General features: G+C 43.9%; 1 protein-coding gene across 1 annotated transcript in view; it reads right to left on the reverse strand.

Annotated features, from left to right (window-relative positions):
* The window catches only part of LOC311123547 (actin-binding LIM protein 3-like), a gene marked incomplete at both ends in the record, with an annotated part of 67,724 nt that overhangs the window by 29,341 nt on the left and 18,755 nt on the right, over nucleotides 1-19,628 (reverse strand). The window contains 7 exons of the mRNA XM_084197791.1: nucleotides 2,333-2,406; nucleotides 2,895-3,011; nucleotides 10,843-10,893; nucleotides 11,232-11,342; nucleotides 13,418-13,547; nucleotides 13,761-13,784; nucleotides 14,577-14,798. Of these exons, the coding sequence (XP_084053917.1) occupies nucleotides 2,333-2,406; nucleotides 2,895-3,011; nucleotides 10,843-10,893; nucleotides 11,232-11,342; nucleotides 13,418-13,547; nucleotides 13,761-13,784; nucleotides 14,577-14,798 (729 nt within the window). The remainder of the gene's footprint in view (nucleotides 1-2,332; nucleotides 2,407-2,894; nucleotides 3,012-10,842; nucleotides 10,894-11,231; nucleotides 11,343-13,417; nucleotides 13,548-13,760; nucleotides 13,785-14,576; nucleotides 14,799-19,628) is intronic.

Here is a 19,628-nt window from a genome sequence, read left to right on the forward strand (position 1 = left end):
ACCCTAGGACACCAGCTCATCAGAGACCCTAGGACACCAGCTCACCAGAGACCCTAGGAGACCAGCTCACCAGAGACCCTAGGAGACCAGCTAAGCAGAGACCATAGAACACCAGCTAAGCAGAGACAATAGGACACCAGCTCACCAGAGACCCTATGAGACCAGCTCATCAGAGACCCTAGGACACCAGCTCACCAGAGACCCTAGGAGACCAGCTCACCAGAGACCCTAGGAGACCAGCTAAGCAGAGACCATAGAACACCAGCTAAGCAGAGACAATAGGACACCAGCTCATCAGAGACCCTAGGACACCAGCTCACCAGAGACCCTAGGACACCAGCTAAGCAGAGACACACACATTTCTTTCCACAGGGCCATGGGGTGAGACAGGGATGCAGTTTAAGCCCCACACTCTTCAACATATATATCAACGAATTGGTGAGGGCAATAGAACAGTCTGCAGCACCCGGCCTCACCCTACAAGAATCTGAAGTCAAATGTCTACTGTTTGCTGATGATCTGGCGCTTCTGTCCCCAACCAAGGAGGGCCTACAGCAGCACCTATATCTTCTGTACAGATTCTGTCAGACCTGGGCCCTGACTGTAAATCTCATTAAGACAAAAATAATGGTGTTCCAAAAAAGGTCAAATTGCCAGGACCACAAATACAAATTCCATCTAGACACCGTTGCCAAAAAAAACAACACATACCTCGGCCTAAACATCAGCGCCACAGGTAACTTCCACAAAGCTGTGAACGATCTGAGAGACAAGGCAAGAAGGGCCTTCTATGCCATCAAAAGGAACATAAAATTTGACATACCAATTAGGATCTGGCTAAATACTTGAATCAATTATAGAACCCATTGCCCTTTATGGTTCTGAGGTCTGGGGTCTGCTCACCAACCAAGAATTCACAAAATGGGACAAACACCAAATTGAGACTCTGCATGCAGCATTCTGCAAAAATATCCTCTGTGTACAACGAAAAACACAAAATAATGCATGCAGAGCAGAATTAGGCCGATACCCGCTAATGTTCAAAATCCAGAAAAGAGCCGTTAAATTCGATAACCACTTAAAAGGAAGCGATTCCCAAACCTTCCATAACAAAGCCATCACCTACAGAGACATGAACTTGGAGAAGAATCCCCTAAGTAAGCTGGTCCTGGGGCTCTGTTCACAAACACAAACAGACCCCATAGAGCCCCAGGACAACAACACAATTAGACCCAACCAAACCATGAGAAAACAAAAAGAGAATTACTTGACACATTGGAAAGAATTAACAAAATAACAGAGCAAATTAGAATGATATTTGGCCCTAAACAGAGAGTACACAGTTTCAGAATACCTGACCACTGTGACTGACCAAAACTTAAGGAAAACTTTGACTATGTACAGACTCAGTGAGCATAGCCTTGCTATTGAGAAAAGCCACCGTAGGCAGACCTGGCTCTCAAGAGAAGACAGGCTATGTGCACACTGCTCACAAAATGAGGTGGAAACTGAGCTGCACTTCCTAACCTCCTGCCAAATGTATGACCATATTAGAGACACATATTTACCTCAGATTACAGAGATCCACAAAGAATTAGAAAACAAACCCAATTTTGATAAACTCCCTTATCTACTGGGTGAAAAGCCACAGTGTGCCATCACAGCAGCAAGATATGTGACCTGTTGCCACAAGAAAAGGGCAACCAGTGAAGAACAAACACCATTGTAAATACAACCCATATTTATGTTTATTTATTTTCCCTTTTGTACTTTTAACTATTTGCACATTGTTACAACACTGTATATATACATAATATGACATTTAAAATGTATTTATTCTTTTGGAACTTCTGAGTGTAATGTTTACTGTTAATATTTATTGTTTATTTCACTTTTGTTTACTATCTACTACACTTGCTTTGGCAATGTTAACATACGTTTCCCATGCCAATAAAGCCTTAAATTGAAATTGAGAGAGAGAGAGAGAGAGCGAGAGAGAGAGAGAGGGAGAGAGAGAGACAGAGAGAGACAGAGCGACAGAGAGAGACAGAGACAGAGAGGGAGAGGGAGAGAGAGACAGAGAGAGAGAGAGAGAGACAGAGAGAGAGAGACAGAGAGAGAGAGACAGAGAGAGACAGAGACAGAGGGAGAGGGAGAGGGAGAGAGAGACAGAGAGAGAGAGAAAGAGACAGAGAGAGAGAGAGAGAGAGAGAGAGAGAGAGAGAGAGAGAGAGAGAGAGAGAGAGAGAGAGAGAGAGAGAGAGAGAGAGAGAGAGAGAGACAGAGAGAGAGAGAGACAGAGAGAGAGAGACAGAGAGGGAGAGATTCTCACTCTTTGAAGACTGCTGTGACTCCAGTTCTCCTCATCTCCTCCTGTAGAGTACCTTCTCCTAGGAGCACGGAGTGCTGGGGAAAGAGAGAGTTAGATAGAGAGAGATCCTTAGAAATGACTTAGTCTGTTGAAGACTGAGATATATTAACTGATGGTAACATAAAAACAACTGTTAGTAGTGTGTAGGGTAGATAGACTTTGACTGTGCGTAGGGTTCTGGAGAGTAGGGTCTAGGGTGTAGGGTTTAGGTTGTAGGGTGTACCTTTAGGGGAGCTGGAATAGGGGTAGTAGATAGACTCTGACTGTGCGTAGGGTTCTGGAGAGTAGGGTCTAGGGTGTAGGGTTTAGGTTGTAGGGTGTACCTTTAGGGGAGCTGGAATAGGGGTAGTAGATAGACTCTGACTGTGTGTAGGGTTCTGGAGAGTAGGGTCTAGGGTGTAGGGTTTAGGTTGTAGGGTGTACCTTTAGGGGAGCTGGAATAGGGGTAGTAGATAGACTCTGACTGTGCGTAGGGTTCTGGAGAGTAGGGTCTAGGGTGTAGGGTTTAGGTTGTAGGGTGTACCTTTAGGGGAGCTGGAATAGGGGTAGTAGATAGACTCTGACTGTGTGTAGGGTTCTGGAGAGTAGCTAGAGAGTCTGGAGGATTTTATTAGATCTTCACTTGTTCTGCTTTTGGTGGCTGGGAGATTGTCTGTGGAGAGATGAGTGGACTGTTAACAGAAGAACACAGTTTATATAGGGAGTAGGGTATCATTTAAGACACAGTCTACGTTACACAGCGATCCATCAGTGACCCAGAGGTCAAAGGTAATACACAGGAAGATACTGTACTGGGAAAGAGAGTACAGGAAGTGTTATTGAAGGTATATTCTACATTCTTTGTTTCAGTCTCACTCCAAAGATTGATCTCAAATAGAGAGTCAGCTGGTACAGGCAGGTGAGATAGATAGTCAGCTGGTACAGACAGACAGGTGAGATAGATAGTCAGCTGGTACAGACAGGGAGTGATCGACTCTTACTCACACAGACAGACACTAAACACACATGTACAGCTTAGACAGAGGAGTTATTTACACAATGAGTCTTTAGCTAGACAGTAAAATGGAAGATTCCCAAAATAGATAACGGCTTCTTGTAGAAATGGACAATCAGAATTTATAGACTGGGTGGACATGGAGACAGAAGACAGCAAGACAGACAGGTTGACAGATTGACAGATATGTTGATGGAAAACAGACCGGTTGAGGGACCAACAGACGGGAAAATAGACAGACAGGCAGACAGACAAACAGACAGGCAGATAGACAGAGTGGAGGGAGTTACTTACAGAGGTAATTTAGTTCATCAGGGAAAAGTGAAGCAGAGTGAAGGAGGAAGTGAATTAAAGTGATCAGAAACAACCAAAAGAAGAAGTGAAAAAGAAAAAGAATACATTACTGGCATCCTAAGAGGAACATGTTTGAAAAGGGAGACATTACTGGCATCCCAAGAGGAACATGTTTGAAAAGGGAGACATTACTGGCATCCCAAGAGGAACATGTTTGAAAAGGGATACACTACTGGCATCCCAAGAGGCACATGTTTGAAAAGGGAGACATTACTGGCATCCCAAGAGGGACATGTTTGAAAAGGGAGACATTACTGGCATCCCAAGAGGAACATGTTTGAAAAGGGAGACATGACTGGCATCCCAAGAGAGACATGTTTGAAAAGGGAGACATGACTGGCATCCCAAGAGGATGTAACAGTGTTTGCTACCCACATGAAAGACAACAGAACACAGAGATAAAACACTACCACTAAACACTTTGAGTCAACCCTACAAGTCCAAATCACTATTTATATTTTTAACCTTTTTATTTAACCTATTTATTTATTTAACCTATATCCATAAGTGAGTCATACAGTATACCATAGTATCTCTTCCATGTACAGTGGGGAGAACAAGTATTTGATACACTGCCGATTTTGCAGGTTTTCCTACTTACAAAGCATGTAGAGGTCTGTAATTTTTATCATAGGTACACTTCAACTGTGAGAGACGGAATCCAAAACAAAAATCCAGAAAATCACATTGTATGATTTTTAAGTAATTAATTTGCATTTTATTGCATGACATAAGTATTTGATACATCAGAAAAGCAGAACTTAATATTTGGTACAGAAACCTTTGTTTGCATTTACAGAGATCATACTTTTCCTGTAGGTCTTGACCAGGTTTTCACACACTGCAGCAGGGATTTTGGCCCACTCCTCCTTACAGACCTTCTCCAGATCCTTCAGGTTTCGGGGCTGTCGCTGGGCAATACAGACTTTCAGCTCCCTCCAAAGATTTTCTATTGGGTTCAGGTCTGGAGACTGGCTAGGCCACTACAGGACCTTGAGATGCTTCTTACGGAGCCACTCCTTAGTTGCCCTGGCTGTGTGTTTCGGGTCGTTGTCATGCTGGAAGACCCAGCCACGACCCATCTTCAATGCTCTTACTGAGGGAAGGAGGTTGTTGGCCAAGATCTCGCGATACATGGCCCCATCCATCCTCCCCTCAATACGGTGCAGTCGTCCTGTCCCCTTTGCAGAAAAGCATCCCCAAAGAATGATGTTTCCACCTCCATGCTTCACGGTTGGGATGGTGTTCTTGGGGTTGTACTCATCCTTCTTCTTCCTCCAAACACGGCGAGTGGAGTTTAGACCAAAAAGCTATATTTTTGTCTCATCAGACCACATGACCTTCTGCCATTCCTCCTCTGGATCATCCAGATGGTCATTGGCAAACTTCAGACGGGCCTGGACATGCGCTGGCTTGAGCAGGGGGACCTTGCGTGCGCTGCAGAATTTTAATCCATGACGGCGTAGTGTATTACTAATGGTTTTCTTTGAGACTGTGGTCCCAGCTCTCTTCAGGTCATTGACCAGGTCCTGCCGTGTAGTTCTGGGATGATCCCTCACCTTCCTCATGATCATTGATGCCCCACGAGGTGAGATCTTGCATGGAGCCCCAGACCGAGGGTGATTGACCGTCATCTTGAACTTCTTCCATTTTCTAATAATTGCGCCAACAGTTGTTGCCTTCTCACCAAGCTGCTTGCCTATTGTCCTGTAGCCCATCCCAGCCTTGTGCAGGTCTACAATTTTATCCCTGATGTCCTTACACAGCTCTCTCGTCTTGGCCATTGTGGAGAGGTTGGAGTCTGTTTGATTGAGTGTGTGGACAGGTGTCTTTTATACAGGTAACGAGTTCAAACAGGTGCAAGTTAATACAGGTAATGAGTGGAGAACAGGAGGGCTTCTTAAAGAAAAACTAACAGGTCTGTGAGAGCCAGAATTCTTACTGGTTGGTAGGTGATCAAATACTTATGTAATGCAATAAAATGCAAATTAATTACTTAAAAATCATACAATGTGATTTTCTGGATTTTTGTTCTGGATTCCGTCTCTCACAGTTGAAGTGTACCTATGATAAAAATTACAGACCTCTACATGCTTTGTAAGTAGGAAAACCTGCAAAATCGGCAGTGTATCAAATACTTGTTCTCCCCACTGTAGGTATCAAAGGACTAATGAGTACATAACAGGCCTGTGGTCTATGGATGAACCCATGTCTTCTCTACTGCTCTACTCCATTGTGTGTTCATATGGACATTATATTAACCCATGTCAACTCCATTGTGTGTTGAAATGGACATTAATATAAACCCATACCAACTCCATTGTGTGTTCATATGGACATTAATCATCTTTAAACAGGGAGACATGAGAGACTAATGGCCAACACATGTCCTCTATTGAGCAGAATCACAGAACCATATGCGGGATCAATATCACTGGAGTGTGTGTATTGAATAAGAATGCAGATTATGCTAATATTAAATACCTACTAAATGCCTGCTACTCAAGGACTGGGTTGCTACTCAGGGACTGGGTTGTGTTGGGAACTGTGGGAAGCTAATGCAAGACTTCAGTTCTCAGGCAAGCTTACGAATCTCTCTCTTTCTCTCTGTCTCTCTCAGTCTCTCTCTCTCTCTCTCAATTTCAATGTAACAATGTACGCTGGGAGTCGAGAAGCAAGTACAGGGAGTGCATTTAATGATAAATAAACATGGCACAAAACAAGAGTAACGTCCAGACAGGAACAGAGTAACAGAATCCATAACGGAACCAAAGGGAGTGACATATATAGGGAAGGTAATCAGGAAGGTGATGGAGTCCAGGTGAGTCTGATGACGCTGGTGCGCATAACGATGGTGACATGTGTGTGTAATAAAGAGCAGCCTGGTGACCTAGAGGCCAGAGGGGGAGTATACGTGAGAGTACCCTGAGGTGCAGGAACCTGTCGAGCCGGCCGAGGCGCGGGAACCTGACGAGCCGGCTGAGGCATGGGAGCCTGACGAGCCAACCGAGGCTTGAGAACCGTGACATTCAATTTCAATTTAAGGGCTTTATTGGCATGGGAAACATATGGTAACTTTGCCAAAGCAAGTAAAGTAGATAATAAACAAAAGTGAAATAAACAATAGAAAATGTACAGTAAACATTACACTCACAAAAGTTCCAAAAGAATAAAGACATTTCAAATGTCATATTATGTGCAAATAGTTAAAGTACAAAAGGGAAAATAAATAAACATGGGGTTGTATTTACAATGGTGTTTGTTCTTCACTGCTTGCCCTTTTCTTGTGGCAACAGGTCACAAGTCTTGCTGTGATTTACATTTACATTTTAGTCATTTAGCAGACGCTGTTATCCAGAGCGACTTACAGTTAGTGAGTGCATACATTATTTTATTTTTCATACTGGGCCCCCGTGGGAATCAAACCCACAACCCTGGCATTGCAAACGCCATGCTCTATCAACTGAGCTACATCCCTGACGGCAATTCCCTCCCCTACCCTGGACGACGCTGGGCCAATTGTGCACCGCCCCATGGGTCTCCCGGTCGCGGCCGGCTACGACAGAGCCTGGATTCGAACCAGGATCTATAGTGGCACAGCTAGCACTGCGATGCAGTGCCTTAGACCACTGCGCCACTCGGGAGTTTACCCGTGTTGGCACACTGTGGTATTTCATCCAATAGATATGGGAGTTTATCAAAATTGGGTTTGATTTTTTCGAATTCTTTGTGGGTCTGTGTAATCTGAGGGAAATATGTGTCTCTAATATGGTCATACATTTGGCAGGAAGTTAGGAAGTGCAGCTCATTTTGTGGGCAGTGTGCACATAGCCTGTCTTCTCTTGAGAGCCAGGTCTGCCTACGGTGACCTTTCTCAATAGCAAGGCTATGCTCACTGAGTCTGTACATACTCCCCCCCTCTCTCTCTCTCTCTCTCTCTCTCTCTCTCTCTCTCTCTCTCTCTCTCTGACTAGGAACAACTCCTGACCCTCATTCATAACACAGTGTTCACCATAACCACAAGCATGTGATGTACTGTTATATAATACCCTTATAGCACGATACTACACACACACTCACACCACACTGACACACACACACACAATGATATGACATGCAGGTCTAACAGTAAGATCTACTGTCTCCTTCTTTTGAGAAGAATGTTTTATCTCATCCAAAGAAACACTATGATTGGACTGCTGGCTGAGAAGGGGAGGGGATAGCAGTCTTTAGGAACAAACACAAATATGACATGCATTCTGGGTGCCTATACTGTATTATTCGAATATCCTGAATAACTATGCATATTAGGAGACTATAACCCTTTACAACTAGTGGTCTGGTTTCATTCTACACTAGATGAGTGAAGCTGGGTCCCACTGTGGTCTTCTAAGAAGTCTGAACTAACCCTTCATCTACCACTGTGATCTGTTAAGAGGCCTGAACTAACCCTTCATCTACCACTGTGATCTGTTAAGAGGCCTGAACTAACCCTTCATCTACCACTGTGATGTCTTAAGAAGCCTGAACTAACCATTCATCTACAACTGTGATGTCTTAAGAAGCCTGAACTAACCATTCATCTACCACTGTGATGTCTTAAGAAGCCTGAACTAACCATTCATCTACAACTGTGATGTCTTAAGAAGCCTGAACTAACCATTCACCTACCACTGTGATGTCTTAAGAGACCTGAACTAACCCTTCATCTACAACTGTGATGTCTTAAGAAGCCTGAACTAACCCTTCATCTACAACTGTGATGTCTTAAGAAGCCTGAACTAACCATTCATCTACAACTGTGATGTCTTAAGAAGCCTGAACTAACCATTCATCTACCACTGTGATGTCTTAAGAAGCCTGAACTAACCATTCATCTACAACTGTGATGTCTTAAGAAGCCTGAACTAACCATTCATCTACAACTGTGATGTCTTAAGAAGCCTGAACTAACCATTCATCTACAACTGTGATGTCTTAAGAAGCCTGAACTAACCATTCATCTACAACTGTGATGTCTTAAGAGGCCTGATCTAACCCTTCATCTACAACTGTGACGTCTTAAGAGGCCTGAACTAACCATTCATCTACAACTGTGACGTCTTAAGAGGCCTGAACTAACCCTTCATATACAACTGTGACGTCTTAAGAGGCCTAATCTAACCCTTCATCTACAACTCTGACGTCTTAAGAGGCCTGAACTAACCATTCATCTACAACTGTGATCTCTTATGAGGCCTGAACTAACCCTTCATCTACAACTGTGATGTCTTAAGAGGCCTGAACTAACCATTCATCTACAACTGTGATGTCTTAAGAGGCCTGAACTAACCCTTCATCTACAACTGTGATGTCTTAAGAGGCCTGAACTAACCCTTCATCTACAACTGTGATGTCTTAAGAGGCCTGAACTAACCCTTCATCTACAACTGTGATGTCTTAAGAGGCCTGAACTAACCCTTCATCTACAACTGTGATGTCTTAAGAGGCCTGAACTAACCCTTCATCTACAACTGTGATGTCTTAAGAGGCCTGAACTAACCCTTCATCTACAACTGTGATGTCTTAAGAGGCCTGAACTAACCATTCATCTACAACTGTGACGTCTTAAGAGGCCTGAACTAACCATTAATCTACAACTGTGACGTCTTAAGAGGCCTGAACTAACCATTAATCTACAACTGTGACGTCTTAAGAAGCCTGAACTAACCCTTCATCTACAACTGTGACGTCTTAAGAGGCCTGAACTAACCCTTCATCTACAACTGTGACGTCTTAAGAGGCCTGAACTAACCATTCATCTACAACTGTGATCTCTTATGAGGCCTGAACTAACCCTTCATCTACAACTGTGATGTCTTAAGAGGCCTGAACTAACCATTCATCTACAACTGTGATGTCTTAAAAGGCCTGAACTAACCCTTCATCTACAACTGTGATGTCTTAAGAGGCCTGAACTAACCCTTCATCTACAACTGTGATGTCTTAAGAGGCCTGAACTAACCCTTCATCTACAACTGTGATGTCTTAAGAGGCCTGAACTAACCCTTCATCTACAACTGTGATGTCTTAAGAGGCCTGAACTAACCCTTCATCTACAACTGTGATGTCTTAAGAGGCCTGAACTAACCCTTCACCTACAACTGTGATGTCTTAAGAAGCCTGAACTAACCCTTCATCTACAACTGTGATGTCTTAAGAAGCCTGAACTAACCATTCATCTACCACTGTGATGTCTTAAGAGGCCTGAACTAACCCTTCATCTACAACTGTGATGTCTTAAGAAGCCTGAACTAACCATTCATCTACCACTGTGATGTCTTAAGAGGCCTGAACTAACCCTTCATCTACAACTGTGACGTCTTAAGAGGCCTGAACTAACCATTCATCTACAACTGTGATGTCTTAAGAAGCCTGAACTAACCATTCATCTACCACTGTGATGTCTTAAGAGGCCTGAACTAACCCTTCATCTACAACTGTGACGTCTTAAGAGGCCTGAACTAACCCTTCATCTACAACTGTGACGTCTTAAGAGGCCTGAACTAACCCTTCATCTACAACTGTGATGTCTTAAGAAGCCTGAACTAACCATTCATCTACCACTGTGATGTCTTAAGAGGCCTGAACTAACCCTTCATCTACAACTGTGATGTCTTAAGAAGCCTGAACTAACCATTCATCTACCACTGTGATGTCTTAAGAAGCCTGAACTAACCCTTCATCTACAACTGTGATGTCTTAAGAGGCCTGAACTAACCCTTCATCTACCACTGTGATGTCTTAAGAAGCCTGAACTAACCATTCATCTACCACTGTGATGTCTTAAGAAGCCTGAACTAACCCTTAATCTACAACTGTGATGTCTTAAGAAGCCTGAACTAACCATTCATCTACAACTGTGATATCTTAAGAGGCCTGACACGAGCTAAAGTGCGATCACACACACAAGCACACGCACACGCACAATACTAAGGGCTACTACACTGATAGGAAGACAGGCAGACTAAAGGGTGGGGCTAAACCCCTGTACCATAAACTATTGGCTATGGAAAACATCAATTTAAACAATCAGTCACTGATAGGACAACAGCCAGGATAAGGCGGGGCTAAGCCACTGTACCCGTTCTCTTATAGATGGGAGGTTTGCTGTAGATGTTGGGTTCGCCTGAGGCTGGGGAAAGACAGGGAGGGAGGGGGAGAGAGAAGGGAGAAGGGTGATGTGAAACATGTGAGAGAGGAAGGGAGGGAGGGATGGGTAGAGGGGTAGAAGGAGGTAAAGGAAGAAGTAACAAAGGGAAGATCTATAGAGTACCATAGCTACAATAGCTGATAACAAGAGAGTTTGAGGACATATAAAAATAGAGGAGGATAGCCGAGGATCAGAGAAGATGGAAAGATGAGGAGATGCTGAAGAGAAGGTACTGTCCCAAATGGCACCCTATTCCATATCTATTGCACTACTATAGAGAATAGGGTGCCATTTGGAACACAGATGAAGTGTAGTCCTACCTGGTACATGGAAATGTTTGGGGGCGTGGTATGTGGTAGGAGTACTAGGCCGCCCCTCCAGCGTGCCGTAATAGGGCGAGCTCCTGCCACTCTCAGAACCTGCAGCCAGCACTAGCCAATCACAGCAAAACATGAGCATGAAGAAAGGCATTGTCCTGCCCTGCAGTCCCACCCACCCAATCAGAACCAAAAGAAAAGGTGATCAACAGTGTCTGCCAGCCAATCACTTGAGCCAATCAGGTGCAGAATGCATTTCAACAGCATTGAGGAAAGGCATACTGCACCATCTGAGCACAGGAAGCTAGAACGAATGGTTTAAGCCTCCTTCTCCTGCTGGTCACTGCTTTTAAATGCATTAACTGTCATAAGTGATATGATGGAAGATACAGTGCCTTTGGAAAGTATTCAGACCCCTTGAATTTTTCCACATTTTGTTAAGTTACAGCCTTATTCTAAAATGGATTAAATAAATAAAAAATACTCAGCAATCTACACACAATACCACATACTGACAAAGTGAAAACAGGTTAATAAATGTTTGCAAATCTATGAAGTTACAAACAGAAATACCTTATTTACATAAGTATTCAAACCCTTTGCTATGAGACTCAATATTGAGCTCAGGTGTATCCTGTTTCCATTGATCATCCTTGAGATGTTTCTACAACTTGATTGGAGTCCACCTGTGGTAAATTCAACTGATTGGACATGATTTGGAAAGGCACACACCTGTCTATATAAGGTCCCACAGTTCACAGTGCATGTCAGAGCAAAAACCAAGCCATGAGGTCGAAGGAATTGCCCGTAGAGCAATTCTTGGGGACCTTCAATTTCTGCAGCATTGAAGGTCCCCAAGAACACAGTGGCCTCCATAATTCTTAAATGGAAAAAGTTTTGAACCACCAAGACCCTTCCTAGAGCTGGCCGCCCGGCCAAACTGAGCAATTGGGGGAGAAGGGCCTTGGTCAGGGAGGTGACCAAGAACCCAATAGTCACTCTGACAGAGCTCTAGAGTTCTTCTGTGGAGATGGGGGAACCTTCCAGAAGGACAACAATCTCTGCAGCACTCCACCAATCAGGCCTTTATGGTAGAGTGGCCAGACGGAAGCCACTCCTCAGTAAAAGGCACATGACAGCCCGCTTGGAGTTTGCCAAAAGGCACCTAAAGACTCTCAGACCATGAGAAACAAGATTCTCTAGTCTGATGAAGCCAAAATTGAATGCCAAGCGTCACGTCTGGAGGAAACCTGGCACCATCCCTACGGTGAAGCATGGTGATGGCAGCATCATGCTGTGGGGATGTTTTTCAGCAGCAGGGACTGGGAGACTGGTCAGGATCGAGGCAAAGATGAACGGAGCAAAGTACAGAGAGATCCTTGATGAAAACCTGCTCTAGAGCGCTCAGGACCTCAGACTGGGGGTGAAGGTTCACTTTCCAACAGGACAACGACCCTAAGCACACAGCCAAGACAATGCAGGAGTGGCTTCGGGACAAGTCTCTGAATGTCCTTGAGTGGCCCAGCCAGAGCTCGGACCTGAACCCGATTGAACATCTTTGGAGAGACCTGAAAATAGCTGTGCAGCAACGCTCCCCATCCAACCTGACAAAGCTTGAGAGGATCTGCAGAGAAGAATGGGAGAAACTCCCCAAATACAGGTGTGCCAAGCTTGTAGCATCATACCCAAGAAGACTCGATGCTGTAATCGCTGCCAAAGGTGCTTCAACAAAGTACCTAAATGTAATATTTCAGTTTTAAATTTTTTATGCATTTGCAAACATTTCTAAAAACCTGTTTTTTACTTTATCATGATGAGGAAAAAAAAAAAAACGTAATCAATTTTAGAATGAGGCTGTAACGTAACAAAATGTGGAAAAAGTCAAGGGGTCTGAATACTTTCCGAAGGCACTGCATATCCATTGCTTGTACTGTCAGTGGCCAGAAAGGGAAGGAGATTGAAAGGAAGAGGAGAAATGTATTTGTACAGCACTTTTAGAAACAGATTTGTTACAGAGTGCTTAACAGCAACCTGAAGTTAGACCCTCTTGCTCTTGAATGTTTTGTAAAAAGCACTACACAAATACGATTTGATTGATTGAAATGTTGATTGATTGGTTGATTGGTGTGTGTGCGTGCGTGCGTGCGTGTGTGTGTGTGTGTGTGTGTGTGCGTGTGTGTGTGACTCACCGGGGTGTCCATAGTGCTGTGGTGAGCGAGGCGTGATGGGAGACATGGCTTGGCGGTTGAAGGAGGGAGAGTCTGTGTAGCCGGGGCTGGACCACTGTCTCTGTGTCATGTCTATACTGTCATACAGCTTCTAAAGGGGAGAGGGGGAGGAGGGGGGGGGGGGGGGAGGGGGGATGAGAGAGTGGGGGAGAAAAAAAGAGAAAGAGGGGGAAACAGAGAGTGATAGAGAAAGAGAGAAGGATAAAGAAAGGCAGATATACAGGGAGTCCATAACTATCCACATATCCACAGACGACTGATCACAGAAATTATTCTTCATTCTGTTGGAAACAAGGTTACTAACCTGAGAATAGAGAGTCCCAAGTGACTGCAAAACAACAAGGTTACTAACCTGAGAATAGAGAGTCCCAAGTGACTGCAAAACAACAAGGTTACTAACCTGAGAATAGAGAGTCCCAAGTGACTGCAAAACAACAAGGTTACTAACCTGAGAATAGAGAGTCCCAAGTGACTGCAAAACAACAAGGTTACTAACCTGAGAATAGAGAGTCCCAAGTGACTGCAAAACAACAAGGTTACTAACCTGAGAATAGAGAGTCCCAAGTGACTGAAAAACAACAAGGTTACTAACCTGAGAATAGAGAGTCCCAAGTGACTGCAAAACAACAAGGTTACTAACCTGAGAATAGAGAGTCCCAAGTGACTGCAAAACAACAAGGTTACTAACCTGAGAATAGAGAGTCCCAAGTGACTGCAAAACAACAAGGTTACTAACCTTAGAGAGTCCCAATTGACTACAAAACAACAAGGTTACTAACCTGAGAATAGAGAGACCCAAGTGACTGCAAAACAACAAGGTTACTAACCTGAGAATAGAGAGTCCCAAGTGACTGCAAAACAACAAGGTTACTAACCTGAGAATAGAGAGTCCCAAGTGACTGAAAAACAAATACATGAGAGAGAAAGCAGAAATCATTGTCTGAAGCATGATGGACCATAATCTCACCTGTGGAAATGGATTCAGTTCAGTTATTCTACATTGACATCAATATTAGAAACATATCTATTTTTCTTGTTGATGAACTGTCAGGGAATTTAGAGAAGACGTATAAGAAAATAACATAGGTGTATTTCCTGAAAGATTCATAGCACATAGTACCTCTTCATAGCTGAAGGTCTCTATGTCATCTGAGGAGTATCTGGGGTAGGGCTGGTAGGATGATATGGTAGGATGATGCTGGGGCTGGTAGGATGATATGGTAGGATGATTCTGTGGCTGGTAGGATGATATGAGGTCAGGTGGCTGGACCTCGTATATGGCTTTGACCTTAGGCAGCGCAGCCAAGTCCTTATAGTCTAGCATCTCATTCTCCACCCTGGCCTGGGGTGGAACACGACAGGACACACACGCGCACGCACGCACGCACACACACACACACACACACACACACAGAAACAAACCACACACACACAGATACATGAACGACATTTACGCATGCAAACCCAAAGACATGGATAGCGTGCTGCAGACTGTAAAGCATGCTGACAGTACAGCCATACACTGACACAACACATACAGTTAACATGTGACTGACTGATGAATATGTACTGCATGATCTGACAACTCCCTGAGATGACCTTCAGCTCCACAAAGCAATGGAGAGACAGAGAGAGAGAGAGAGAGAGAGAGAGAGAGAGAGAGAGAGAGAGAGAGAGAGAGAGAGAGAGAGAGAGAGAGAGAGAGAGAGCGAGAGGAGGGAGCTTAATCTGTTTTTTCCCCTCATCCATCACCCTGAGCAGGTCATTGATTATGAGGCCAGAGCTCAGAGAACACACACACACACACTCCTGCAGATGATGATGATGCATGCATGTGTGTGTGTGTGTGTCTCTACATGTGTTTATGTGCGTGAACGTGTATGCTAATATTTCCAACAGCAGTAGTGAACTATACAGTACAGCTCAGCAAAGAATAGTAGTAGTTCAAACAGAGCACACACACACACACACACACACACACACACACACACACACACACACACACACACACACACACACAGGTTGTGTCCCAATATGACAGACGGACATAACAAGAGGACCTAGCCAGCAGTGTAAGTTGAGGTCAAGGGTCAGGGGAGAGGGGTGAGAGGAGTATGAACAGGTGTCTCCTATCTGTATTGGGCAGGGTGACAGTGACTATATCACAATTATCTCTCCTTCCTCCCAAAGTGTGCACTTGTTCACTTCCCTTCACCGATTTAACATGGTCCACATACACCCGCACAGTCGTGAAGAGGGCACGACAGCGCCTCTTCCCCCTCAGGAGGCTGAAAAGATTTGGCCTGGGCCCTAGGTTCCTCAAAAAATTATACAGCAGCACCATCAACAGCATTTTGACTGGCTGCATCACCGCTTGATATGGTAAATGCACCGCCCTCAACCGCAAAGCACTATAGAGGGTGGTGCGGACTGCCCAGTATATCACTGGGGCCGAGCTCCCTGCCATCCAGGACCTCTATATCAGGCGGTGTCAGAGGAAGGCCTGAACAATTACGAAAGACTCCCAAGCCATAGACTGTTCACTGTGCTACCGTCCGGCAAACAGTACCGGAACATCAGCTCTCAGACCAACAGGCTCCGAGACAGCTTCTACCCCCAAACCATAAGACTGCTAAATAACCATAAGACTGCTAAATAGCCATAAGACTGATAAATAGCCATAAGACTGATAAATAGCCATAAGACTGCTAAATAGCCATAAGACTGATAAATAGCCATAAGACTGCTAAATAGTTCATTAATGGTTACCCGGACTATCTGCACTGACCCTATCATGTACAGACTATACATACACACTATATACACACTCACACTACACTGACACTCTCACACAAAACCCACACACATTCGCATACATTACATACGCACACAAACACATAACACACACACGTTTACTGAGTACACAAACACACACACACATACCGACACAACATAAACACACATACACACTAACACACACACACTTTTACACTCATCCTATGCTGCTGCTACTCTGTTCTTAATTTTAATCGTATTATTATCTATCCTGATGCCTAGTGACTTTACCCTGCCTTCATGTAAATATCTACCTCAAATACCTTATTATTATCTATCCTGATTCCTAGTCACTTTACCCTGACTTCATGTACATATCTACCTCAAATACCTTATTATTATCTATCCTGATGCCTAGTCACTTTACCCTGACTTCATGTACATATCTACCTCAAATACCTTATTATTATCTATCCTGATGCCTAGTCACTTTACCCTCCATTAATGTAAATATCTACCTCAATTACCTCGTACCTCTGCACATTGATCTGGTACTGGTACTCCCTGTATATACAGTGGGGAGAACAAGTATTTGATACACTGCCGATTTTGTAGGTTTTCCTACTTACAAAGCATGTAGAGGTCTGTCATTTTTATCATAGGTACACTTCAACTGTGAGAGACGGAATCTAAAACAAAAATCCAAAAATCACATTGTATGATTTTTAAGTAATTAATTTGCATTTTATTGCATGACATAAGTATTTGATACATCAGAAAAGCAGAACTTAATATTTGGTACAGAAACCTTTGTTTGCAATTACAGAGATCATACCTGGACATGCGCTGGCTTGAGCAGGGGGACCTTGCGTGCGCAGCAGGATTTTAATCCATGACGGCGTAGTGTGTTACTAATGGTACTGGTACTTCCTGTATATAGCTCCACAGTGATCTAGTACTGGTACTCCCTGTATATAGCTCCACATTGATCTGGTACTGGTACTCCCTGTATTTAGCTCCACATTGATCTGGTACTGATACTCCCTGTATATAGCTCCACAGTGATCTAGTACTGGTACTCCCTGTATATAGCTCCACATTGATCTGGTACTGGTACTACCTGTATTTAGCTCCATATTGATCTGGTACTGATACTCCCTGTATATAGCTCCACAGTGATCAGGTACTGGACCTCCCTGTATATAGCTCCACATTGATCTGGTACTGATACTCCCTGTATATAGCTCCACAGCGATCTGGTACTGGTACTTGCTGTATATAGCTCCACATTGATCTGGTAATGATACTCCCTGTATATAGCTCCACAGTGATCTGGTACTGATACTCCCTGTATATAGCTCCACAGTGATCTGGTACTGGTACTCCCTGTATATAGCTCCACATTGATCTGGTACTGATACTCCCTGTATATAGCTCCACAGTGATCTGGTACTGGTACTCCCTGTATATAGCTCCACATTGATCTGGTACTGGTACTCCCTGTATATAGCTCCACAGTGATCTGGTACTGATACTACCTGAATATAGCTCCACATTGTTCTGGTACTGGTACTCCCTGTATATAGCTCCACATTGATCTGGTTTTGATACTCCCTGTATATAGCTCCACAGTGATCTGGTACTGGTACTCCCTGTATATAGCTCCACATTGATCTGGTACTGATACTCCCTGTATATAGCTCCACAGCGATCTGGTACTGGTACTCCCTGTATATAGCTCCACATTGATCTGGTACTGATACTCCCTGTATATAGCTCCACAGTGATCTGGTACTGATACTCCCTGTATATAGCTCCACATTGATCTGGTTTTGATACTCCCTGTATATAGCTCCACAGTGATCTGGTACTGGTACTCCCTGTATATAGCTCCACATTGATCTGGTACTGATACTCCCTGTATATAGCTCCACAGTGATCTGGTACTGGTACTCCCTGTATATAGCTCCACATTGATCTGGTACTGATACTCCCTGTATATAGCTCCACAGTGATCTGGTACTGGTACTCCCTGTATACAGCTCCACATTGATCTGGTACTGATACTCCCTGTATATAGCTCCACAGTGATCTGATACTGGTACTCCCTGTATATAGCTCCACATTGATCTGGTACTGGTACTCCCTGTATATAGCTCCACAGTGATCTGGTACTGATACTACCTGAATATAGCTCCACATTGTTCTGGTACTGGTACTCCCTGTATATAGCTCCACATTGATCTGGTTTTGATACTCCCTGTATATAGCTCCACAGTGATCTGGTACTGGTACTCCCTGTATATAGCTCCACATTGATCTGGTACTGATACTCCCTGTATATAGCTCCACAGTGACCTGGTACTGGTACTCCCTGTATATAGCTCCACATTGATCTGGTACTGATACTCCCTGTATATAGCTCCACAGTGATCTCATACTGGTACTCCCTGTATATAGCTCCACAGTGATCTGGCACTGGTACTCCCTGTATATAGTTCCACATTGATCTGGTACTGGTACTCCCTGTATATAGCTCCACAGTGATCTCATACTGGTACTCCCTGTATATAGCTCCACAGTGATCTGGTAATGATACTGCCTGTATATAGCTCCACATTGATCTGGTACTGGTACTCCCTGTATATAGCTCCACATTGATCTGGTACTGATAATCCCTGTATATAGCTCCACAGTGATCTGGTACTGGTACTCCCTGTATATAGCTACACATTGATCTGGTACTGATACTCACTGTATTTAGCTCCACATTGATCTGGTACTGATACTTCCTGTATATAGCTCCACATTGATCTGCTACTGGTACCTCCTGTACATAGCTCCACAGTGATCTGGTACTGATACTCCCTGTATATAGCTCCACAGTGATCTCATACTGGTACTCCCTGTATATAGCTCCACATTGATCTGGTACTGATACTCCCTGTATATAGCTCCACATTGATCAGGTACTGGTACTCCCTGTACATAGCTCCACAGTGATCTGGTACTGGTACTCCCTGTATATAGTTCCACATTGATCAGGTACTGGTACTCCCTGTATATAGCTCCACAGTGATCTCATACTGATACTCCCTGTATATAGCTCCACATTGATCAGGTACTGGTACTCCCTGTATATAGCTCCAAAGTGATCTGGTACGGATACTCCCTGTATATAGCTCCACATTGATCTGGTACTGATACTCCCTGTATATAGTTCCACATTGATATGGTACTGGTACTCCCTGTATATAGCTCCACAGTGATCTCATACTGATACTCCCTGTATATAGCTCCACATTGATCTGGTACTGGTACTCCCTGTATATAGCTCCACAGTGATCTGGTACTGATACTCCCTGTATATAGCTCCACATTGATCTGGTACTGGTAC

Source organism: Coregonus lavaretus (genome assembly GCF_964263955.1).
Source record: "Coregonus lavaretus genome assembly, contig: HAP1_SCAFFOLD_3093, whole genome shotgun sequence".
NCBI lineage: Eukaryota > Metazoa > Chordata > Actinopteri > Salmoniformes > Salmonidae > Coregonus > Coregonus lavaretus.